Source organism: Volvox carteri (genome assembly GCF_000143455.1).
Source record: "Volvox carteri f. nagariensis unplaced genomic scaffold VOLCAscaffold_5, whole genome shotgun sequence".
NCBI lineage: Eukaryota > Viridiplantae > Chlorophyta > Chlorophyceae > Chlamydomonadales > Volvocaceae > Volvox > Volvox carteri.
In genome coordinates, this window is record NW_003307548.1 from 2,162,818 (window position 1) to 2,183,095 (window position 20,278).

The window sequence follows — 20,278 nt, forward strand, 5'->3', positions numbered from 1 at the left end:
CGCCCAAAAATAACGAAAATAACGATTTACAGGGCAAAAAAATGCAAAGCGTCACTTTCCACAGCGTTTCAGCCAAGGACAGTGCCTCCGTAAAGGTTTTGCGGGGGTTACGGGGCCCCCGTAAGGTTTTCGGCCGGTACAGGAGCCTGGTACGGGGGACCCTCCGTAAGGAAAATTTGGGAGGTACGGGGGAGCCCGCAAGTTTCAGGAAGGTCAGTGTCGAACCCTGATGTATACGCGTTGCTTAGCTTGCAACGTGACACGCCCACGATGAAAGGTATGCACTTAAATTCGCCCGTGCGCCTAACTCCTTGTAACGCTTCAACTACACTCACAATAGACTGCTGCACTATTCTTTCCAGTCCTGCCACATTATGTTTCACCGACGTACTTCGGCACCTTCCACATCTATAACGCGGGCAGCTGCTTCACCAGGGCCCCCATATTTAAGCAGCTTACCATACAAACGATATGCAGGTACGACTGCCGAATAAAAACTCCGTACCTGCATATCGTTTGTATGGTAAGCTGCTTAACAAACGCAGAATTAGGTAAAGATAAATATGGGGGCCCTGGTGAAGCAGCTGACCGCGTTTACGAAGCATGTATTGTTGTGGAAGGTGCCTAAGTACGTCGGTGAAATATAATGTGGTAGGACTGGAGAGAATAGTGCGGCAGTCATTGCGGTCACCCTACGAAGCCGCAATGACTGCGGCCAGCTGCTTCACCAGAACCCCACGATGATTTTTGGAAGAGTGTAACTAGACTTTAGTCGGAACAAGGTGCTGTATGCGCTGCACTACAGAAAGCAGGCGTCTTTTAGCTTGCACAAAAGTGCCGCTTCGCCAGACGCTTTCTCTTCCCGCGGCTGTTTCATGAGCCCAGTCTTGCAAACTAAGACGTTTTCGGTGCTTCCAGTTACTGCAAAGCAGCCACCCAAAAGCCCAGCCTGCATGCCGCGTGCGCCTGTGGCCATCATGCCCTCCTGCGCAACACGCTGGCGCAACGCGGCCTTTCGCCCAAGAAATGACATACACTTGTACACGTGCATTTTGCGAATCGCACGCGCGCATAAGCGCGGCAAAATTCGCGCCTGGCTTTTGGGACGTCTTGTACGGAGTGTTTATTCGGCACAGTACGACCGGACACAATTGTGCGAGGGGCTGCTTAAATATGGGGGCCCTGGTGAAGCAGCTGACCGCGTTTACGAAGCATGTATTGTTGTGGAAGGTGCCGAAGTACGTCGGTGAAATATAATGTGGTAGGACTGGAGAGAATAGTGCAGCAGTATAATGTATTGTGAGTGTAGCTGAAGCGTTACAAGGTGTTTGGCGCACGGGCAAATTTACATGCATACCTTTCATCGTGGGCGCGTCTCGTTGCAAGCTAAGCAACATGTATACATGACGTGTAGCATCAGTCCTCAGTTCACTTCTTGTAACGAACATCAGCATAGGTCCAAGCCCTCTCGCTTGGAGGGATATATGCAAACAAACATCCTGATACGTAAACTCGCACGCTACCGAGCATTCAACCGAGCACATGCATGCTTAGTTGAATGGTGAGATGCGACCCCCCCTTCATTTCGTGCTCGGCAAGCCTGCCACCGCGTACCGGATATGTTGGCGATGTTACAGAGACGCTGCACCTTGGTTTCTGTGTGCAATGCGTACGATGCTCGACCCCGCCGACCAAAACTACACGTGCCCAACTGAAGACATTCCCGGTGGTTGTGCAGCAGCTCTTGAGCCTGCTGCTGGCTGAAGTCCTTCCGGAGCTGTTGCAACACGGCTAACGCGGGCAGGGCCCTATGCACAGCAAATAGCTGTTCCAAGCCAACAGCGGCGTCCATGTCACCAACAAGGCTCTAAACGTCTTATCTGTTCTTATGTTTAATTAAGTTTATGTATGTTATACTTTGCGCAACTTCGTAATTTGACTTTACTCTGGACAAGGTGCTGTATACGTTGCACTACCAAAGCCGCGACCGTTTGCTTGCACAAAAGTGTCGCTTCGCCAAACGCTTCCTCTTCCCGCGGCCGTGTCATGAGCCCAGCCTTGCAAGCTAAGTTGTGTGATTTCAGTTCTTTCAATTACGGCAAAGGAGCCACCCACATTTCCGGCCTGCATGCCGCGTGCGGCTGTGGCCAACATGCCCACCTGCACAACGCGCTGGCGCACCTTGGCCTTTTCCGCCAAGAAAATTTATATACACTTGTACACGCGCATTTTGCGAATCGCACGCGCGCAATCGCGCGGTAAAATTCGGTCCTGGCTTTTGGGGCGTCTTGTACCGAGTGTTTATTCGGCACAGTACGACCGGACACATTTGTGCGAGAGGCCAGGGAACGAGCCGAAACTTGACCAGGTCTGCGGAAACTTTTTGTAATCAGGAGGCGAATTTGCGGAAAGGCTGCAGAAACTGTGGAAAGCTGCGAAAACTATAAAATGAATATGTAACGATGTTTTTTAGCTCTTCTCAGTGTGGTGATAACATGGACAGTCTGAAACCAGCTTGTGGCAGTGCGGTTCTGTCCGGTGGGATCTAGAATCTGGTGGATTCCAATCGTGCTCGAAGGTAGAGCCATCTAAACGTATTACTGGGGGTGGCGGGGGCCAAGCGATCAACTATTGTGTGCCCACACCCTTGACGGTGTTCACCCTGCCCCCTTCAAGCAGCCCGCCTCTCTTTGAACCCTGAAACCCCAGGCCTGAGCAGCCCTATCGTATACCACCCCCATAGTGTTGTTGGCTGACGGATTGCTCTGGGATGATCAGAAATTGCCACTCGTATGTTACATGGGGTAAGGGCCCGGGGAGCCCTGAAACACTGAATAATAATCGTCTCCCTGTCCGTTGCGGAGCAGTGACATGTCTGCATGCCTACTCCACATACCAGTCCGGCATGTCTGCATGCCTCACGGACAAGTCTATGCTGACTGTGCATTAATCCAGTAATCGTCCAAACAATATGAATTCAAAATAAAAAATCAAAAGGAATAAAAAAGGCGAGAGGGCTAAAGTATCTAAAAATGGCACCGCACAACGATAACTGCAACGACGTGGCTCTGTTCAACTTCAACCACGTTTACGGACATTGTGGAATCAATTAGCAAAAAGCATACCGTCCGCGACACCTGGCCCAGACGAGGTGCCGCCCTGGAGCGATGCTAACCGATTTCTTGCCAGCGCACTGCTCGCAATTCCAGTACAACAGTCTTTTTCTCTTAAACACCAGCAATTTGGTAGGGTTGACGAACGTGAAGAAACTCGACCCGAACAAAATCGAGTTTGTCATGTCAATGGTATAGCATCCCTTCAAGCCACATAGAACACAGTAGTTCAAATAGTAATAATAGTAATGCGACTACTGTAGGGACAAATATTTGCTTCGTTCTTGTATGTGCGATAGCGTCAGCGACGTGCGGCATTCCAGCCTGCAAAATGTGAGACAGAAAAGATAATAGTGTCGGGGAGCTGCTGCCGCAGCTGGCGCACTTGGGGCGACCACAACGCGAGTCGCCGGACCGGACTATCAGCGAGGTCCAGCAGGTCTAGTTGGTGCAGACTGCTGAGCGGTAGACGGACCGCCGCTGTCGTCGATGAACCTGACCATGCCCTGAGCCCCACCTGTCTTGTCCAGAACGCCCACCTGCCGACAGCATATGTTATATAACACTGAGGTCGCCGGCCCAAAAGAGCCGTGTGGCTGTTTTGTCCTCCAGGCTGTTTTGTCCTCCAGGGTGTGAAAGAAGGGAGACATGCGTGGCACACCATCCCTCCCTCCCTCCACCCTTCCATTCCTTCACCCTCCCCCCACCATTCCCTCTATCTACCCTCCACCCTCCACAATACCTTTTCTCACCCTTATTCCGCCCTCCCTAAGTCATCCTCCCTTCCCCTCCCATCTGCCCTCCCTTCTGCCTTTCAGTGCCTTCTCCTCTGCTGTCCCCTCTGCTCTCCCTTGCCCTTCCCTCCGTCCTTTGTTTTTGTATGTGTGTGCCCTCTGCCCGTGTGCTCATGTGTTCACGGACATACGTGTGTATGTATCATGGCTCATAACATCTAGGGACACCTGGGAATTGAACCCAGACCCACAAGAAGGTGGGTGGCACCTCAGGGTGACATTGGGCTACGGAGGTGCAGGGCAGGGCAGGGGAGCTGCTGTCCCTGTCATCGACTTCATCGACACCGATCGCTTGTCTCCGTTGATCGCCCATCTTAAAACAAGCTAAAATAAGAGCGTTACTATTATTACTATTTGAACTACTGTGTTTTATGTGGCTTGAAGGAATGCTATACCGTTGACATGACAAACTCGATTTTGTTCGGGTCGTTTTCTTCATGTTCATCAACAATACTTGTTGGCTTAGACGCGACGGAGCGAAGTGACCGGAGCTTCTAAGGCTGGTTCTGTGGTACTGTCGTACAACTGGTTCGCAGTGGCAACTTAATTCTCGCTGCTCTCCTGGTGAAGTCATTCTGCCTTCATGCAGAAGAGCATACAGCCTTGTCCAATAGTCAGTGTGACAGGCTGTACTTGAAGCATTACCAATTCAAGTTCCGATCTACATCGCTCGAGTTCTTACAGTTCCTACTTAGTTCATTCAAATGTCAACTATTAATGACAATGCGCCATCGACAGAGACTGTAGCCACCGTTCCAGGTGGGGCTGGTGGTGGGTTGGGCGCCATCAGGTCCTCCCCGCCGGCCGGTGCTGCTAAGACGGGTGCTGCTGTTTTAGAAACAGTAGTGATGAATGCCCTAGAGAAGGTCTCTGAGAAGCGCCGCCGGGACGACCGGGCCGCTTTGGAGCAAGCAGATGAGCTTCACGCGGATTTTATGGCTAGTGAGCAGAAGGTGCCGAGAGACGTAATCGGTCACCGCCTGCAAGCCTTCGCAGGCTTTCATCTCGGCCTTCAGCTCATTCGCAGCTACCTCGATGCCGGCTGCTATGAGAAGGCCACTGAGTGGACAGACCGCCTCCAGCTTCACGCCGAGATCGGTATGGAGGTGACACACCAGCTAGCCTCGGAGCCCCGCATAGGTCTGACAGCCGCGGATCACTGTTTTAATAACATCATCGGCACACGGATTCCAAAAGGTGAGAAAGTGGAGGCCCTAGTGCGTAAACAGAAGGACTGGGCCCTGTGGATGGCGAGCACCTCCACGCCTGGCAGTCATGGCGGCAGTCATGGTGGCAGCCATTCTCATGGTGCTGGAGGCTCCGGCGGCGGAGGCAGTGGTGGCGGATCGCGCGGCAGCAACCACAGGGGTGGCGGCCAGCATGGAGGTCATGAGTACAGCGGAGGCCGTGATGCAGAGCGCTTTGATTGCAGTGATTGCAATGGCAATAGCCGCAAGGAAGGCCGCAGCTGCAAGTAGTGGTTTTCAGGCTCTGGTGCAGTAGAGTGGGGCCCGTGTGCCTGTCCTTTCTCTTGGCCCGTGTGCCGCTTCTCCTCTTCAATGACCATCACCGGTCAGTGCAGCGTGCGCAGGATTTTTTCCTTTACGATGAGTTTGCCAGCGAGCATCGATTTGGGCACCCGCGCGTGCGATTGAGGCGCCCGTGTGCGCGATAGTCGGCGCCCGCATGCATAGTTGTTGGCGCCCGTGTGCGCAGTTTTTGGTGCCCGCGTGCGCAGTTGTTGGCGCCCGTGTGCGCAGTTGTTGGCGCCCGCGTGCACAGTTGTTGGCGCCCGTGTGCGCAGTTGTTGGCGCCCATGTGTGCAGTTGTTGGCGCCCGTGTGCGCAGTTGTTGGGCGCCCGCATGCACAGTTGTTGGCGCCCGTGTGTGCAGTTGTTGGCGCCCATGTGTGCAGTTGTTGGCGCCTGTGTGCGCAGTTGTTGGCGCCCGCGTGCGCAGTTGTTGGCGCCAGCGTGCGCAGTTGTTGGCGCCCGTGTGCGCAGTTGTTGGCGCCCATGTGTGCAGTTGTTGGCGCCCGTGTGTGCAGTTGTTGGGCGCCCGCGTGCACAGTTGTTGGCGCCCGTGTGCGCAGTTGTTGGCGCCCATGTGTGCAGTTGTTGGCGCCTGTGTGCACAGTTGTTGGCACCTGCGTGCGCAGTTGTTGGCGCCTGTGTGCGCAGTTGTTGGCGCCCGTGTGTGCAGTTGTAAGCTTCATTGACGACCTTTTTTACTCACGGTGTTTTGCCTTCCCACTTTTTTCCTTTCTATCGTGTTCGCATTTTGAGGTTGTGAACAGACCATCGCACGGGTTCACTTTGTGGCAGCGTTTGCCGGGTTCACTTTGTGGCAGCGTTTGCCGTTCTTCCCTTTTCGGTTATTTCGCGTCAGGCCAAGTGGCCACACAAGTCGCCTTGGCAGCCGGCCGGCTGGGGGGACCCGTTTTTTTTGCCTGTTTTACTCTTTAAGCGTTGCTCCACTTCTCGCCTTGCCCGTGTCTCCAACAGTCTGTCCGGTGCACGCTTGCAGGCCTTCATAGCCGCCAGTAATTTCCAGCCTGAGGAACCATGGATTCATTCTCGCATGATGATGCTATTGCCTTCCTGTCTGAGCTAGGGGTAGAGGCCCTCTCGAGTCCGGGCCTTGTGGAAAACGTCCAGCTGTCCGTCAGTCGCAACGCCAGCCAATTCAAAGGGCAGCATTTTTTAGGTCAGCCGCGCGGCCCACCTACTGCAGCCCCCGAAGACTTGCCAGCCCCCAAACGGACAGCACCGGGCCCTGTCCCTGCCCGTCAGTCAAACCTGGACCCCGCACCCGTTCCGGCAAGTCTGGCCACGCATTGGAAACAACCAGCCCGCCTCACGGTGGCGCCAGAAGGTGTGAAGGTTGAGGCCCCGGGTGAATTCTGGAAGGATAAAGGGGAGTTTTCTAGTCCTACTTTCGACAACACCTCGGGATCTCGGTCGTCTCCAGTAGCGGGTCCGCCTTCCGTGCCGCACCAGATGAGGGGACGCCTCTCGGGCAAGAAAGGCGCTTGGAAGGCTTGGGTTGTGAACGCGCTGGTCATCTCGTGGATCACGTCGGGTTTCCCACTCCGTTGGGTCTCCAGCCCTCCCCCCCAGCACTCCGGCCGCAATCACGCGTCGGCAACTGCCAACGCCGCGTTCGTGGACAAAGCCGTAGCAGATCTGGTGGTGTCGGGCACGGCCCGTGTTTGGCCGTCGCAGCCCCACGTGGTTTGCCCGTTTGGGGTCGTGCAGCAGGCAACTAAGCTCCGGCTTATTTGGGACGGCAGGCCGGTAAATGATTACTTGCACGTTCCCTCCTTCCGCTACGAAGACTTGAAGGCGGTTCCCGGTTGGCTACTCCCAGGCGATTATCTTTTTACTTTGGACCTTAAAAGCGGCTATCATCACCTCGATATCGATCCCAGGTTCTGGGAATATCTCGGCTTCTGCTGGAGAGGGGTCTTCTATGTCTTCACACAACTGCCTTTCAGCCTCGCTTCCACTTGCTGGGCGTTCACGAAGCTCATGTGAGAGGTCATGCGCCCCTGGCGCAAACACGGCTGGCGATGCTCGGGCTACATAGACGATCAGATTCACGCAGACCAGAATGCCGATAACTTGGTCCGGTGCAGGGCCGAAGTGGTTGCTCAGTTGGAGACGCTCGGTTTCCTGGTCAATAAAGAGAAATCTATGCTGGGGGCCGTGCAGCATCGCATTCGTTACTTGGGCATGCTTATCGATACCAAGGACGGCGTTTTCATCGTGCCAGGCAACAAGCGGGACCGCCTCTTATCTCAGATCAATAGTGTGCTCACGGCACGGCGCTCGACTGCCCGCCTATTGGCATCCATTAAAGGCCAACTCCTGGCCATGTCTTGGGCCCTCGGACCTTGGGCCCGGCTGCGCACCAGAGCTCTCGGTCAACTTATTGAAACCCGGCAGACCTGGGAAACCCATCTCTCCCTCTCTGATGACGTGCGGGAGGAGCTGTTTTTCTGGGAGTCGTCTTTTGATCGGTTTAACGGCCGACGGCACCTGTGGGTTCCGTCCGTGGTGCATTCCCTCATTTTTTGCGATGCCGCAGGCAAATCCTCCGAGTCCCTCGGAGGTTGGGGGGCCTGGACCATCCTCAATGGCCGGTTAGCGCCAGCACGTGGCGAGTGGACGCCCGACGTCAGTGCTATGGGATCTACCCCGCAGGAACTCCAGGCCATTCTGAACGTGATTCGATCTTTCGATAGCCCAGCCTGTTTATCTGGTCAGTCGGTTAAGGTCATCACCGACAACCTTAATGCAGCGAATATCGTCAACAAGGGCTCTGCTAAAGCGGACAACTCCCACAAGGTCGCCTGCGAGCTGCACAGCTATTGTTTCGAGCAGGATATCCGCTTGCAAGCGGAGTGGCGACCCCGCGGCCAGAACCAGCTTGCCGATGCGCTTTCGAAACTGCAAGATCCTGATGACTGGATGCTGAAGCCCAGCATATTCCGCAGGCTTCACGACACCTGGGGCCCCTTTGACATCGACCTATTTGCGTCCCACGCAACTTTCCAGCTCCCTGTGTACTATTCCCGCTATTTCACCCCAACGACGTCCGGAGTCGACGCGTTCAGGTTCTCATGGGGGCGCAGGTGCTGGGCGAACCCGCCCTTTCACCTCCTCCTCAGGGTACTGCAGCACGCCGAGGCCTGCCAGTCCCGGCTTTGCCTTGTCGCGCCTTTCTGGCCGACTCGCGACTGGTGGCCTTTTATCACAGCCGATGGGGTCTGGTTCAAACCTTTCGTGCGTGGAGTTTGCTTGCTCGGCCGGGCCATGGATGTCTTCCTGGCCCGCACTTCGAGGGCCCCCCTGCCCAAAGGCGCTTCCCGCTGGTCCACCTTGGCCCTTCTGGTCGACTTCTCGGCCTCTAACATCAACCGTATCCGTGTCCCCGCTGATCCGATCGCGCCCCTCGCACAGACTTAGATGCCCGGGCTGAGGCTCTTTTGGGCGCTCTTGGCACGGAGGCGGACGCGGAGCTCTCCACCTTGGCGACGCAGTTTGCCCAAGTGGCCGGTCAGACACTCGCCCCGCGGACGTCCAATGACTACGCACGGTCTTGGGAACCCTTCCGCGAGTGGTGGATGGCCAGGCGACTGCCCGGAAGCATCTATGACACCCCGGGTGAGGCGGTGGCGCTCAATCTGCTCTCCCTGCTGAACTCGTCCAAGGAAGATAAGGTGGGGCCTGGACGGGTTCGTACAGCGAGTGCAGCAATCAGCTCCTACTTCCGCCTAGCCAGCAGAGCGCCCCCTACAGAGCACCCTGCCTGCAGCATCGTTCGCGACCTCGCCGAAAAGCAACTCCAAGGCCGTAAGCTGGAGCACGACGCCCTGGAGCCGGCGGACGTCACGGTGCTGGCCCGGCTGGTCAGTGGGCCGGAGCCGCCCCTTGACCAGCTGATGACCGTTACGGCCGTCGTGGTCATGTTCGCGGGGTTCTTTCGGTTCGACGATGCTGCGGAAATCAGCATTCACGAGGACCTTCTGGTTATCACGGCAACTGGGATGGATGTCTTCATCCCTCGATCCAAGACCGATCAGCAGAGACAGGGTCACTGGGTTCCCATCGCCCGTGTCGGCGGTGCCACTTGCCCCATGGGCCTGACGGAGCGCCTCCTCACCCTAGGAGGGTACAAACGCCGCCCAGACACGCCGGACGAGGACGTCGGGCCCCTTTTGCGACCGGTCCAGTGGAACAGGGCCGGGGGGTACTTGTCAGGCCCCCTAACAGGCACGGTGGCCCAGCCGATCCACTCCCTGTCGTACCCTGCCTTCTGCCACCGGCTCAACAAGACCCTGCAGGCGGCGGGGATCACCCGCCGCATCACTGCGCATTCCATGCGCATAGGAGGAAATAGCACTGCCGCCGACCGCGGTGTGCCTGCGGACCTGCGCAAGGTGCACGGCCGGTGGTGCAGCGACGCCATGGTGCAGCACTACACGCGGCGCGATGGGGAGGCGAAACTCTCCGTCTCCCGCAGCCTGGGCCTCGCCAGTGAGCAAATGTCTCTTCGGTCTGCTGTGTAAGGCCCTTGGCAGCAGTGCATTTCTCACCAACAAATCGTCCAAACCGCACCGTTCAGCACCATCGGGTCAGCCAAATCCTCAGCCACCAGAACCAGTTAAGGGAGACAGTAACACAGAATTGTTGGCTTAGACGCGACGGAGCGAAGCGACCGGAGCTTCTAAGGCTGGTTCTGTGGTACTGTCGTACAACTGGTTCGCAGTGGCGACTTAATTCTCGCTGCTCTCCTGGTGAAGTCATTCTGCCTTCACGCAGAAGAGCATACAGCCTTGTCCAATAGTCAGTGCGACAGGCTGTACTTGCCCCCCGCCCGCCCTGTCCCTGTCAGCCCCTTGCTTCCTTTTCCGCTATCCCCAGTCTTGCCCCAGATGCAGCACTGATTGGCTCGGCCTGGCATCGGCGGGCTCCTGAGAGGCGCCCTCCCCCCCCTCAGCATGGCGGCAGGGGGAGGCAGCACGCGCGTGGGAGGGGGGTGGTCCAGGGGGCGGGCCGAGGCGCCCGCATCCGGGATGAGGGGGAACACCCCTTGGGGTTGGTGCCTGGTCGTTTCTGGTCGGGTTTCTGGTCAGTCGGGCTTTGTCTGGTGTGAAGGTCTTCGGGGCGCGCGGGTGCTGCAGTGCTTTTGTTTCTTAGGTTAGCTTTGTTTTGGTTTTTGGCGTTGGGCGCTGGCGCCCTCTCGCGGTGTGTGCCGGACTGTTGGCTGTCTGGTGTGTCGCGCCGCGGTCGGCCGCACGGCCCCCGTGGCTACGGGCGGCCTGCTGGCCGGTTGGGCCGCGCGGCCACTGATAGGCTTGGCTGTTTGCTCTTTCTGCTGTGTAAGGCCCTTGGCAGCGGTGCATTTCTCGCCAACAAATCGTCCAAACCGCACCGTTCAGCACCATCGGGTCAGCCAAATCCTCAGCCACCAGAACCAGTTAAGGGAGACAGTAACACAGAACAAATTGTTGGTGTTTAAGAGAAAAAGACTGTTGTACTGGAATTGCGAGCAGCGCGCTGGCAAGAAATCGGTTAGCATCGCTCCAGGGCGGCACCTCGTCTGGGCCAGGTGTCCGCGGGCGTGCCGCCAAAAACCCTTCTTCTGCGCAGAAACACAGTCAATCTCTATGACTTCGGCAGCGCCCAGGTCGGGGCCAGTGGTTGTTGACATTTGACTTAATCTAATAACTCCATAGTGTAAAACGCAGTCTTTAAATGGCAAACGCATGCCTGGAATCTGTTTTTCAATTTCCGCCGTACAGCAAACGCGGAAATGCGGATTCTCTTTCCGCATTTCCGCCAATCTGGGCTTCGCTGCGGAAAGCGTGGCGAAACATATTTACGCAGGTTTCCGTTTCCGCAGGTTTCCGTTTCGGCTCGTTCCCTGCGAGAGGCTGCTTAACCAGACTCTGCTTGCGGATGCGGACGGAAACTGTTTTCGCAAATTTACGCTTTCGCAAATTTCCGTTCCCGCTCGTTCCCTGATTGACCGAGCTCAAAGTCACATCAACGTTACATCAACGTTACATCAACGCCTCTCAGGCTAAAATTCATCCCAAAAGGTGCTGCGTATCTCATAATTAAATTCTGAGATGACGGCGTATGATAACTCGAACAGCTTGTGTTACTATTTGCCCGCACGGGCATTTCGACTTGCCACCAGCAGGCCGACAGCTTTGCTTTCATTTCTCTATGAAATACGCAAGCTGCTCGTTTGTAAATTTCCTTTAGCCAATGCTCGGGGCCTCCGGAGACTTGCGATGAAGCTCGCGGCTGTGGAGCGGATTGCTGAGGCCGCTGGCGCTTCGGGGATAAACATCACAGACAGCACTGAACTTCACCCAGCTTGCGTTACCATTTGCCCGCACGGGCATTCCGACTTGCGGTCTGTCGCACTGTCCATGCGGCATGCACCCGGGATGGAAGCGATTCGCGTGGAGCCCGCAGGCGGTGCTGACGATTCCGCCGGTGCAAGCTTAGCTCCCACACCATCAGCACTGCTGCAACAAGCACATCTCCCGCCATGTTGACACTACCCATCAATTGTCACACGTGCCGCGCTAGCTACCAGCCTGTACGGATGCAGGGGGCCCCCGCCCTTTTTGTCGGCTTCAAGGAAGCCGACACCCGACTTGTTGTTACTGGCCTTGGGTGGGTCGCCTTGGGTGGCTCTCTGGCACGCTTGTGTGTTACATGGTCATGGGGTACGTTCCTTTAGGTCCTGGGGGCCACTTTGGTGGTGCAACACAGGTAGCTATCATTAGTACTGGCCACTAGTGCAAGTTTCGAAATGGGTTGGTGTTGGCAGGGGTTTCATGGCCAGGATAACTTGCAGCCAAGCCGAGCCGGCGGCTGGCGACTTAGCTACTGTAACACATGGCAGGACTGAGCAATAACCTGTAGTGAGGGGTGAATTTACGCTTTCTAGTAAAAGTATACTCCACGGCCATAAACCCCGCGTGCATTCAGTGCATCAGCGATGAAGGGGACGGGAATAGCTCGTGATCGACAGTAGTTTGCTATTGGTACATGACTGTTGTAAGAGCCTGGCTCAGGACTGACGATATTTCCGAGTAGGGACTCTATTCCCTCTTATCATTCCATCATCGAGGTGAATATCGTACACACAGTACATACAACTATCCAAGTCATCTTTTTGACTATAGCCGTACTAAGTAGTACATGGCTACAGCTATGGCTGTATCGATCCGTACACATACTCGATTCCGTACACAATCTTGCACATGTCTGCCCATTCACGGCCAGACCTGTATCGTAACTCTTCTCTGGAAGGTGCGACTCTCTTCTGCAGGAATATCTACTATTGTACGGCATCTTATCCCGAGCACCTCTGGCAGACTGCAAGCTACTATAAAGCCCCAAGGGAAACCCCTGGTGTTTATCAACACCTTCATAAGTGGTCTAGTCACTAAATCCATCTAAGTAACCAGGTAGGCTCTCACAACTGTGGCCCCTATCCGTGTCACCCAACTACTGAACTGGCATGTGGTTGGATGTTCTCTACCGAGCCGTCCTCTGGCACCCTCTCCTCTATCGACGGTCCAATGCTAGACACCCTACTCCTGCACCATCAGTGGATCCCCTTTACCTCTTTAACTGCTTTCCTACAAGCCCTCACACCCCTTGCACCCAGGCCCCCACCGACTCCTACAGGCACAGATCAGCATGGACACCATTCACCAAGGTTCGGGACCAAACTCCTTGGTGACATATGTGGCCACCCTTGGTTGACTCATGGCCGACATACCCCACCGCCACGAGTTGGATCATGTGTTCCACTTCCCCAAAGGTCTCCACAGGGACCTCCATGAAGAGTCTACACCAGGCTTCCACAATAGGGGACCAATGCCAGCCTCCAAGCAATCATCGATCTGGTCATGGGCATCTTCTGGGGTGCTGCAACACTCACCTCCTCGACCATACTACCCTGCCATGCAGCTCACGGGGTGTCCACCAGGACGACCCCATGGACATAACAGCTGCAATCTACACGCCCACACCACACCACACCAAGCTGCCGCTCCCAAGCGGCATCAAAACCATCGGGGTCCCCCACAACTTGCGCTTACAGTGCATGGTGCAGCATGTCTGCCTCCAGTGTGGGGATGAATCACACACGAAGGAGCATTGCCTGGAGCTCCATCATCTCCTGGCAGCATCCACCACCTCTCAGCCCCACCCCTCCCGCCGCCACTCCTTTCAGGGAGCTACCTACAGCCGCAAGCCGCCCCGCCTGCCCGCTTGCTCTCCCGCTCCTCGACGTCCTCCATCTCTGAGGATCGACGATCCCGCAGCCGTCACCACCACGACGACAACCGCAACCATCACGGTCGCTCCCCATACCGCCACCGCGAGAGGCCCCACGGGCGCCGCACCAAGTATCACAGCGTTAACGACACGAAATCCCCTGCCCGCTCCCGCTCCCCAGGCCACCGCTAAACCGGCCCCTAGGCTGTCGTCGGCAGATCCGGTCAGCCACAGCCTGCCGACGTCGTCTGCTGTGCACCCGTCCGACAACGCCGCGTTCGACGTTCAACGTCTCGCTCAAATCGTCCGTAAGCCTGCCCGCTGTGTCGGCGTATAGTCTGCAATGTTACAACGTCGGGTCTATTACAAAGAATGATGGCTTGAACCGATCAAAAGTACAAAGGACCTGGTAGACTTGTCGAGTCACTGCGACGGCGAGAGACATTTCAGTTCAAGCCTGCTGATGAATGACAATAAGGCAGGCTGTATAGGAGTCCTGTAAAGCCATAAAATGTCACCGTACACCTATATGGGTTGAAACCGATCCAGGAAATGGTTTCTTCCTGGGGATCTCTTGCATCATCAGTGCCACGAAACACTATCGGCCTGTGTATACTGTAAGATGACCTGCGCGCGTTGGGGCCTTTACATGCTTCACCGTACTTGCGTCTAGAGCCCCAGGCTAAAATCCAGTCTTGCTAGACGTAAACTGACTTAGCTGACGGACATGCAAACCCTGTTGTAAGAATTGAGATCACCTAAAAAGGTTGCTCGCGGAACGTTTGTTACGCGGACAGCTGCTTTGGCCGACAACAGCAAGGCAACAAGTCTGGTTATAATGCTGAATTACATCAATAAGAAAATCAAATTTTTTACTGAGGCCGTTCACTCCCTTTGTAAGCCTTTATAAACAATTTCGCCAAACGCATCCGGGTTCGTGGCGTGTGCGCGTGGATCGAAACTAGTGGTGTGACTTATCTTTTTAAGCACGATGATGAATCATGAATAAGGAGCACCAATGACTACTTGCTTGTACAAGGAGGTATGCATTTGTGGGCTATGCGGTCCATGCCTTTGCAAGAGCAGTAGACGGATGCCTCAAACGTCGAACTTTGTTGAAGGACACCCTATCATAATGTAGCTCCATCACCTATGCCTGGGTAGCTCCAAGTCCCGGGTGACGGGCTTGGAAGCGGCTTTCGACCCGGCCGTACGGATTTACCGTCCTGAAGTTATTAATCTCCCTACGGGCCCTACACCCAGGGCGATGGCCATCACCTCCATAGGACATGCCACGCATAATCTCCGACACGCCTGCGCGCTGCGAGCTATCGGGAGTCCTCCCCCAACATAGTCTCCAATCCAACCCATCCGGCCAACATTTCCCCCAACCACCGTACCCCACCCCGCCACTGCCGCAGCGGCCCTATACACACACGCACACTTCTTTCCCCGGCATTCGTAATCTTGGCGACCTCTCTCTCCACGCGGTCCTCTGTCAACACCCCGCAGTGCTATCCCACCACCGGTGTAACACTCTGTGAAGCGGCCTACTTCACGCATCCTCGGAGTGCGCCGTCCAGCACCTCTGCAGCCGTCGCCGCCGCCGCTGCCGGTCCGGATAGCAGCAGCGGAGGCGGAGGCGCGCTTCAGCAACCCAACCTGATTGTTGTCCGTACAAACCGTTTGGAGGTGCACAGCCTCAGGTGGTGAAGGGCGTTGTGTAGTGGCGGGGGGGAAACAATGGGAAAGGCGGGGTTGGGGGTGGGGGGTCATGGTGAAGGTGTCGAGGAAGGTTGCAGTGCCTAAGTCCCCCAAACATTCAATACCGCTTTGCAGTACTGTTCATTCCCGTGTTTTATCCTGTCAAGCGAGCTTGAAGGCTCCGCAACACACACACAGAGAAGGAGAACGGAGCTAGCGGACCTGCGGCTCTCGGCTATGCTTAGGAGGGGGCAGGACAGAGGCCCCTCACGTCCCCATACCGTCAGCGGGAGAGAGCTAGGCGGTCTTTCCATTGGGGCTGGGCAGCAGTCCCTGTGGGCAGTGTCGTCAGGCTCGGTCAGATACTTGTAACGTTCACATTCATACACACTCACACTCTCACACACACACACACACACAATCACACACACACAATCACACAATCACACAATCACACACACATACATGAAATGGGACTCAAGGTCGATAGGTGTGAGATCGCGACGATACCATACATTGGCGTTTGTTCGTTTGTGCCTCGCCTCCCGCCCTCCCCCGGCCCCCCGCACCCGTACCAGGTCGTCAGCGGTAGCAACAAATGCCGCCGCCGCGACCGCTACTGCCGCTGCCACGGCCTCAGCTGCGGTTGGCAGTGGCGGCGCACGTCTTGAGCTGGTTGTGTCGTACCACCTTCACGGGGTAGTGGAGAGCCTGGCGGTGCTGAGCGGAGGCAGCTCCAGCAGGAGGGACGCGCTGCTGCTGGCGTTCAGGTGCACTTAGAGAGGTTGTTGGCCTCCCGGGGGGGATGAGTAGAGTGGAGTAGAGAGGAGAGGAGTGGAGAGGACGGGGGGATATGAGGCGAGGATATGGGCTTTAGGGAGTGTTAGGCTCTCACGTAGCAACAAAATATACAACACACCTACTACGCGTTTTCGGTTGGCTGACGTGGCGCTGTGTTTTTGCTTTCCACATTCCACATATGTTTCCACATATGTTTCTTACCCCGTACCCCGTTTCCTTACTTCCTTACCCCCTCCCCCCCGGTCTCGCTCCAGGGAAGGCAAGTTGTCGGTGGTGGAGTGGAATCCCAGGACGCACTCCCTCCGGACCTCCTCCCTTCACTACTTCGAGGGCGACCCGGGGGTGCAGCGCGAGGGGCGGATCGCAGTGCCGCTGCCACCTAGGGTGGTGACCGACCCGGCGGGTCGCTGTGCGGCCATGTCGTTCTGCTTCTCACAGCTGGCGCTGCTGCCGGCGCTGGAGGTAAAAGCGGGCGCGTGGCAGTGTGTGGATGATGGGGGTGTGATGGGGGTGGGTAGGGGGGAGCGGGAGCGTATCGGTGGCGTCCATATAAACGAGCGCCGAGCTAAACGAGAGCGCAATGCTGGCAAGCCGGCGGAACGAGAGCAGCAGCCAGAGCGGGTTCAGGTGTTGCACTTCCTACGCTGCTGGCTGCTTCGTCGCAACTGAAAGAAGGGGCGAGTACGGCATCGGCGGTACCGATAGTTCAACGATCCGCAGCTTATTCCTGAGATATACTTGTGGGGGGGGGCTGGGTGGAGGGGGGGGTGGGAAACGGCACAAGGGCGTGTGGTGTGGCGGTCAGGAGGTGATGGGCTCTCCCGCCGGGGCCTTTCCCCGGCTGATTCCACGCCTCGTGCACGGCCTTCTCACAAATATGGTATACACACACCAACGCCCTGCGCAACCTCCCTTTCCCCTTCCCAGGCGGATCCCCTGATGGATTTGGGGCCTAATGGCGGCGGGGGAGGCGGTGGAGGCGGTGGCGGGGTTGCCACGCTGGGTAACGGCTACCTGCTGAACCTGAACAAGATGATGGGAATACGGGAGGTTGGTACGGCAGCAGCCGATTGCAGGACAGAGACACGTGCGTGTCGTGGGTTGCAAAGGAACACGGCAGAGGACGACCGGGTTGGACGGGGAAAAGTGATCCGAAAGTCCTTTTGCAGAATCCGTCAGCTAAGGTTTCCCGCTCTCCCGTGTTGTGGGAGGGAGCGCTTTCCGTACGTGCACTGCCCACCTCTTCACCTGATTCCCTGCCGACCTGTCTGGTCGTCATCCTGCTCAGGGTTTTTAAGGCCATTTGCAGCATCTGTATATCTGCCTGTCCGTTCACCAACCCGGTTCATCTGTCTGTCTGTCTTTCTGTCTCTCTGTCTGTCTGTCTGCCCCCTCTATCTCTAGGTCCGGGACTGTGTTTTCCTGCACGGCTACACGGAGCCGGTGCTGCTGCTACTGCACGAGCCGGACCCTACATGGGTCGGCATGCTGCGGTGTGTGTGGGGGGGGAGAAGAGAAGGGGGGGGAGGGGGATGTGGGAAGAAGATCAGGCTGCCTGGGGGGGGGGAGCTCCCAGGGGGCCCTTATGTTGCCGTGCAGAGCGCACCCCCCAAAAGGGGCTGTTGGCGACGGGGCTTTGACTTTGGGGGGAAGCTCGGGGTCCCTGGTTTGTGCTAGGAGAGGTTGAAGGGGTTATGAGAGGAAGACGAATGAAGTGCCGGCTAGCGGTGGTAGCTGGACTAGAACGCAGGTGGAGCGTTAAGATGGGACGCCCCGGTTCTTCATTCTGGTGCTTCCGCTGCTCCGTGCACTTCATTCCCTTCGCCCACTGTCCCTTTGCAAACGGAAATATACCAAAGTGCGTTTACAACTTCACCAGATCTCTTCATGCTTGGTGTATGTATGTATGTATGTATGTATGTATGTATGTATGATGTCAGCACTTTTCCTGATCATTTCCACCGTGAATGTGCGCGTTCTCGTCTCAGTGGGTTTCCCAATGCAGAGCAGCGTACGGCAGGCCGTTAGGGCCCCAGATCGATGCCCTCCTATCCCCCTGGTGGGGTATTTATTCCCTCGGGGTCCATCCAGGGCTCTCGCTGCCTAATACCTACTACTATTTCGCTCTCCGTTTTTCTGTTTCCCCCCACTTTCATTTTCCGCCCCACCCCTTCCTGTCCCAGGGAGCGCAAGGACACGTGTTGTCTGGCAGCCATCTCCATCTCTCTGCGCCTCAAGCGGCACACCATTCTGTGGAAGCTGGCCTCGCTCCCTTACGACTGTTTCAAGCTGTTGGCAGTGCCGTACAGGCCTGCCGTACTGGTCATCAGCCCCAACCTGCTGCTGCTCTGCTCGCAGGTACAGTGCAGTGCGGTAGAAAAAGGGGGGGTCGTAGGGGGGGGATGGCGTTTCTGGCTAAGGGAGGTCGGTTTCTCATCGGGTTTTCCTAGGGCAACACTATTACACCATTTCAGCCGCTTAAATGTGGATTGTGGATTGTTTTGGGGTCGCGCCGGCACTTCCACGAACACAGCACGTCGCGGCTCGGGACAGTTCCATGATTACACGCGCCCACACCCAGCCGTACACACACGTTTCGACAACGAACAACCGTCTATGGATCGCTTCAGAGCACTTCAACCGCTGCCTCCATTACCTTTCTCTCTCACACAGACACACACGGTTCATTCCGATTCATTACGATTTGCATGGATGTGTGTGTGTGTGTGTGTCTGTGGCCCCCGCGGTTTCTTTCCTAAAAACCGGGTTTTGTCAACCGCGACGCTCGTCCAGCACGTGGCCGCCTGCGTATCCTGCTCTGCCGTATTAAGCCCCGACTAACTAACCAACTTGCCAACTAACCAACCAATTCCCAAATTAGTTGCGCAAGGAGGTGATATCCCTGTAGATCCCGGTACTGCTGCTCGAGGTACATCTGAGTCTTAACTAAATGTTCTCATGAAAAGGTTCTCATCAGCATGGGCAGCCGACAGCGGTCCCGGCCTCTCTGGGCTCTGACGGAATGGACACAGCCCTTCTCCTCCTTGCCTCCCTCCCTGCCTGCCTCCCTGCCTCACTCGGTGCTTCCTAACAATCCTTTTAATTTCTTCTTGGTTTGAATTAACAGAAACAAATAGCTGGAAGATTTGCGTTATGTCTATTTGGCCAGGCCGAATTACAAGACGCACTCCCCCGCTGTACCGCCAGGCCTCCCAGCACGCCGCTGCGCTCAACTCCAACGCCCTCCCTGGAGAAGTCCCCCCTCCGCTGATCCTGGATCCGAGCAGGGAGCCACCCGCCGCCACGGCTGCGAGATTGGCGGCCCAGTATGCCCTCAACGTGCATCCGGTGGGTACGTGCACACACAGACAGGGAGGCACCCACAGAGAGACAGACACACAGACAGACAGGGAGGCACCCACAGAGAGACAGACACACAGACAGACAGGGAGGCACCCACAGAGAGACAGACACACACAGACAGGGAGGCACCCACAGAGAGACAGACACACAGACAGACAGGGAGGCACCCACAGAGAGACAGGCACACACAGACAGGGAGGCACCCACAGAGAAACAGACACACAGACAGACGGACAGACAGACAGACACACAGACAGACAGATAGACAGGCAGATAGACAAACCGGGGGTTGCCAAGGAAGCCAAGGGCGCTTCAGCTCGACGCCCGCTAGTGGATGTCCAGCGCAACTCTCCTTCCCTCCCGGCCTTCCCAATCCTGCTCTCCACCACTACAACTACAACCAATGCCACCACCACCACCACCACCACCACAATCTCAACCGCCACAACCACCTTGAAACCCCTCAGGACTGCGCCCCCGCCGCTGGCCGTAACGCCACTCTCATGGCGGATCTGGAGGTGGTGGCGGCGGGTGCGGCGGCGGCGTGGCTGTCACCCACCACAGCCATCCTAGGTGGGCGGATGCCGGGAGGGGTGGGGGAGGGAATGGGGACCGCGGCCCCTGCTTCACGCTCACATAGGATCGGACAGGGGTGTTGGGCGGAAGGGGGAAGGGGGAAGTGCTGCTG

At 56.5% G+C, this 20,278-nt stretch overlaps 1 protein-coding gene across 1 annotated transcript in view; it reads left to right on the plus strand.

The window, feature by feature from the left end:
- Positions 1 to 20,278, plus strand: part of VOLCADRAFT_87503 (uncharacterized protein) — a gene marked incomplete at both ends in the record, with an annotated part of 35,089 nt that overhangs the window by 827 nt on the left and 13,984 nt on the right. The window contains 18 exons of the mRNA XM_002947098.1: positions 363 to 477; positions 3,932 to 4,104; positions 4,646 to 5,104; positions 5,181 to 5,401; positions 6,700 to 7,114; positions 8,872 to 9,948; positions 12,721 to 12,747; positions 13,129 to 13,159; positions 13,414 to 13,552; positions 13,679 to 13,945; positions 15,235 to 15,428; positions 16,005 to 16,196; positions 16,482 to 16,854; positions 17,155 to 17,277; positions 17,632 to 17,720; positions 18,411 to 18,585; positions 19,435 to 19,575; positions 20,058 to 20,121. Coding sequence (XP_002947144.1) covers positions 363 to 477; positions 3,932 to 4,104; positions 4,646 to 5,104; positions 5,181 to 5,401; positions 6,700 to 7,114; positions 8,872 to 9,948; positions 12,721 to 12,747; positions 13,129 to 13,159; positions 13,414 to 13,552; positions 13,679 to 13,945; positions 15,235 to 15,428; positions 16,005 to 16,196; positions 16,482 to 16,854; positions 17,155 to 17,277; positions 17,632 to 17,720; positions 18,411 to 18,585; positions 19,435 to 19,575; positions 20,058 to 20,121 — 4,275 coding nt within the window. The remainder of the gene's footprint in view (positions 1 to 362; positions 478 to 3,931; positions 4,105 to 4,645; positions 5,105 to 5,180; positions 5,402 to 6,699; positions 7,115 to 8,871; positions 9,949 to 12,720; positions 12,748 to 13,128; positions 13,160 to 13,413; positions 13,553 to 13,678; positions 13,946 to 15,234; positions 15,429 to 16,004; positions 16,197 to 16,481; positions 16,855 to 17,154; positions 17,278 to 17,631; positions 17,721 to 18,410; positions 18,586 to 19,434; positions 19,576 to 20,057; positions 20,122 to 20,278) is intronic.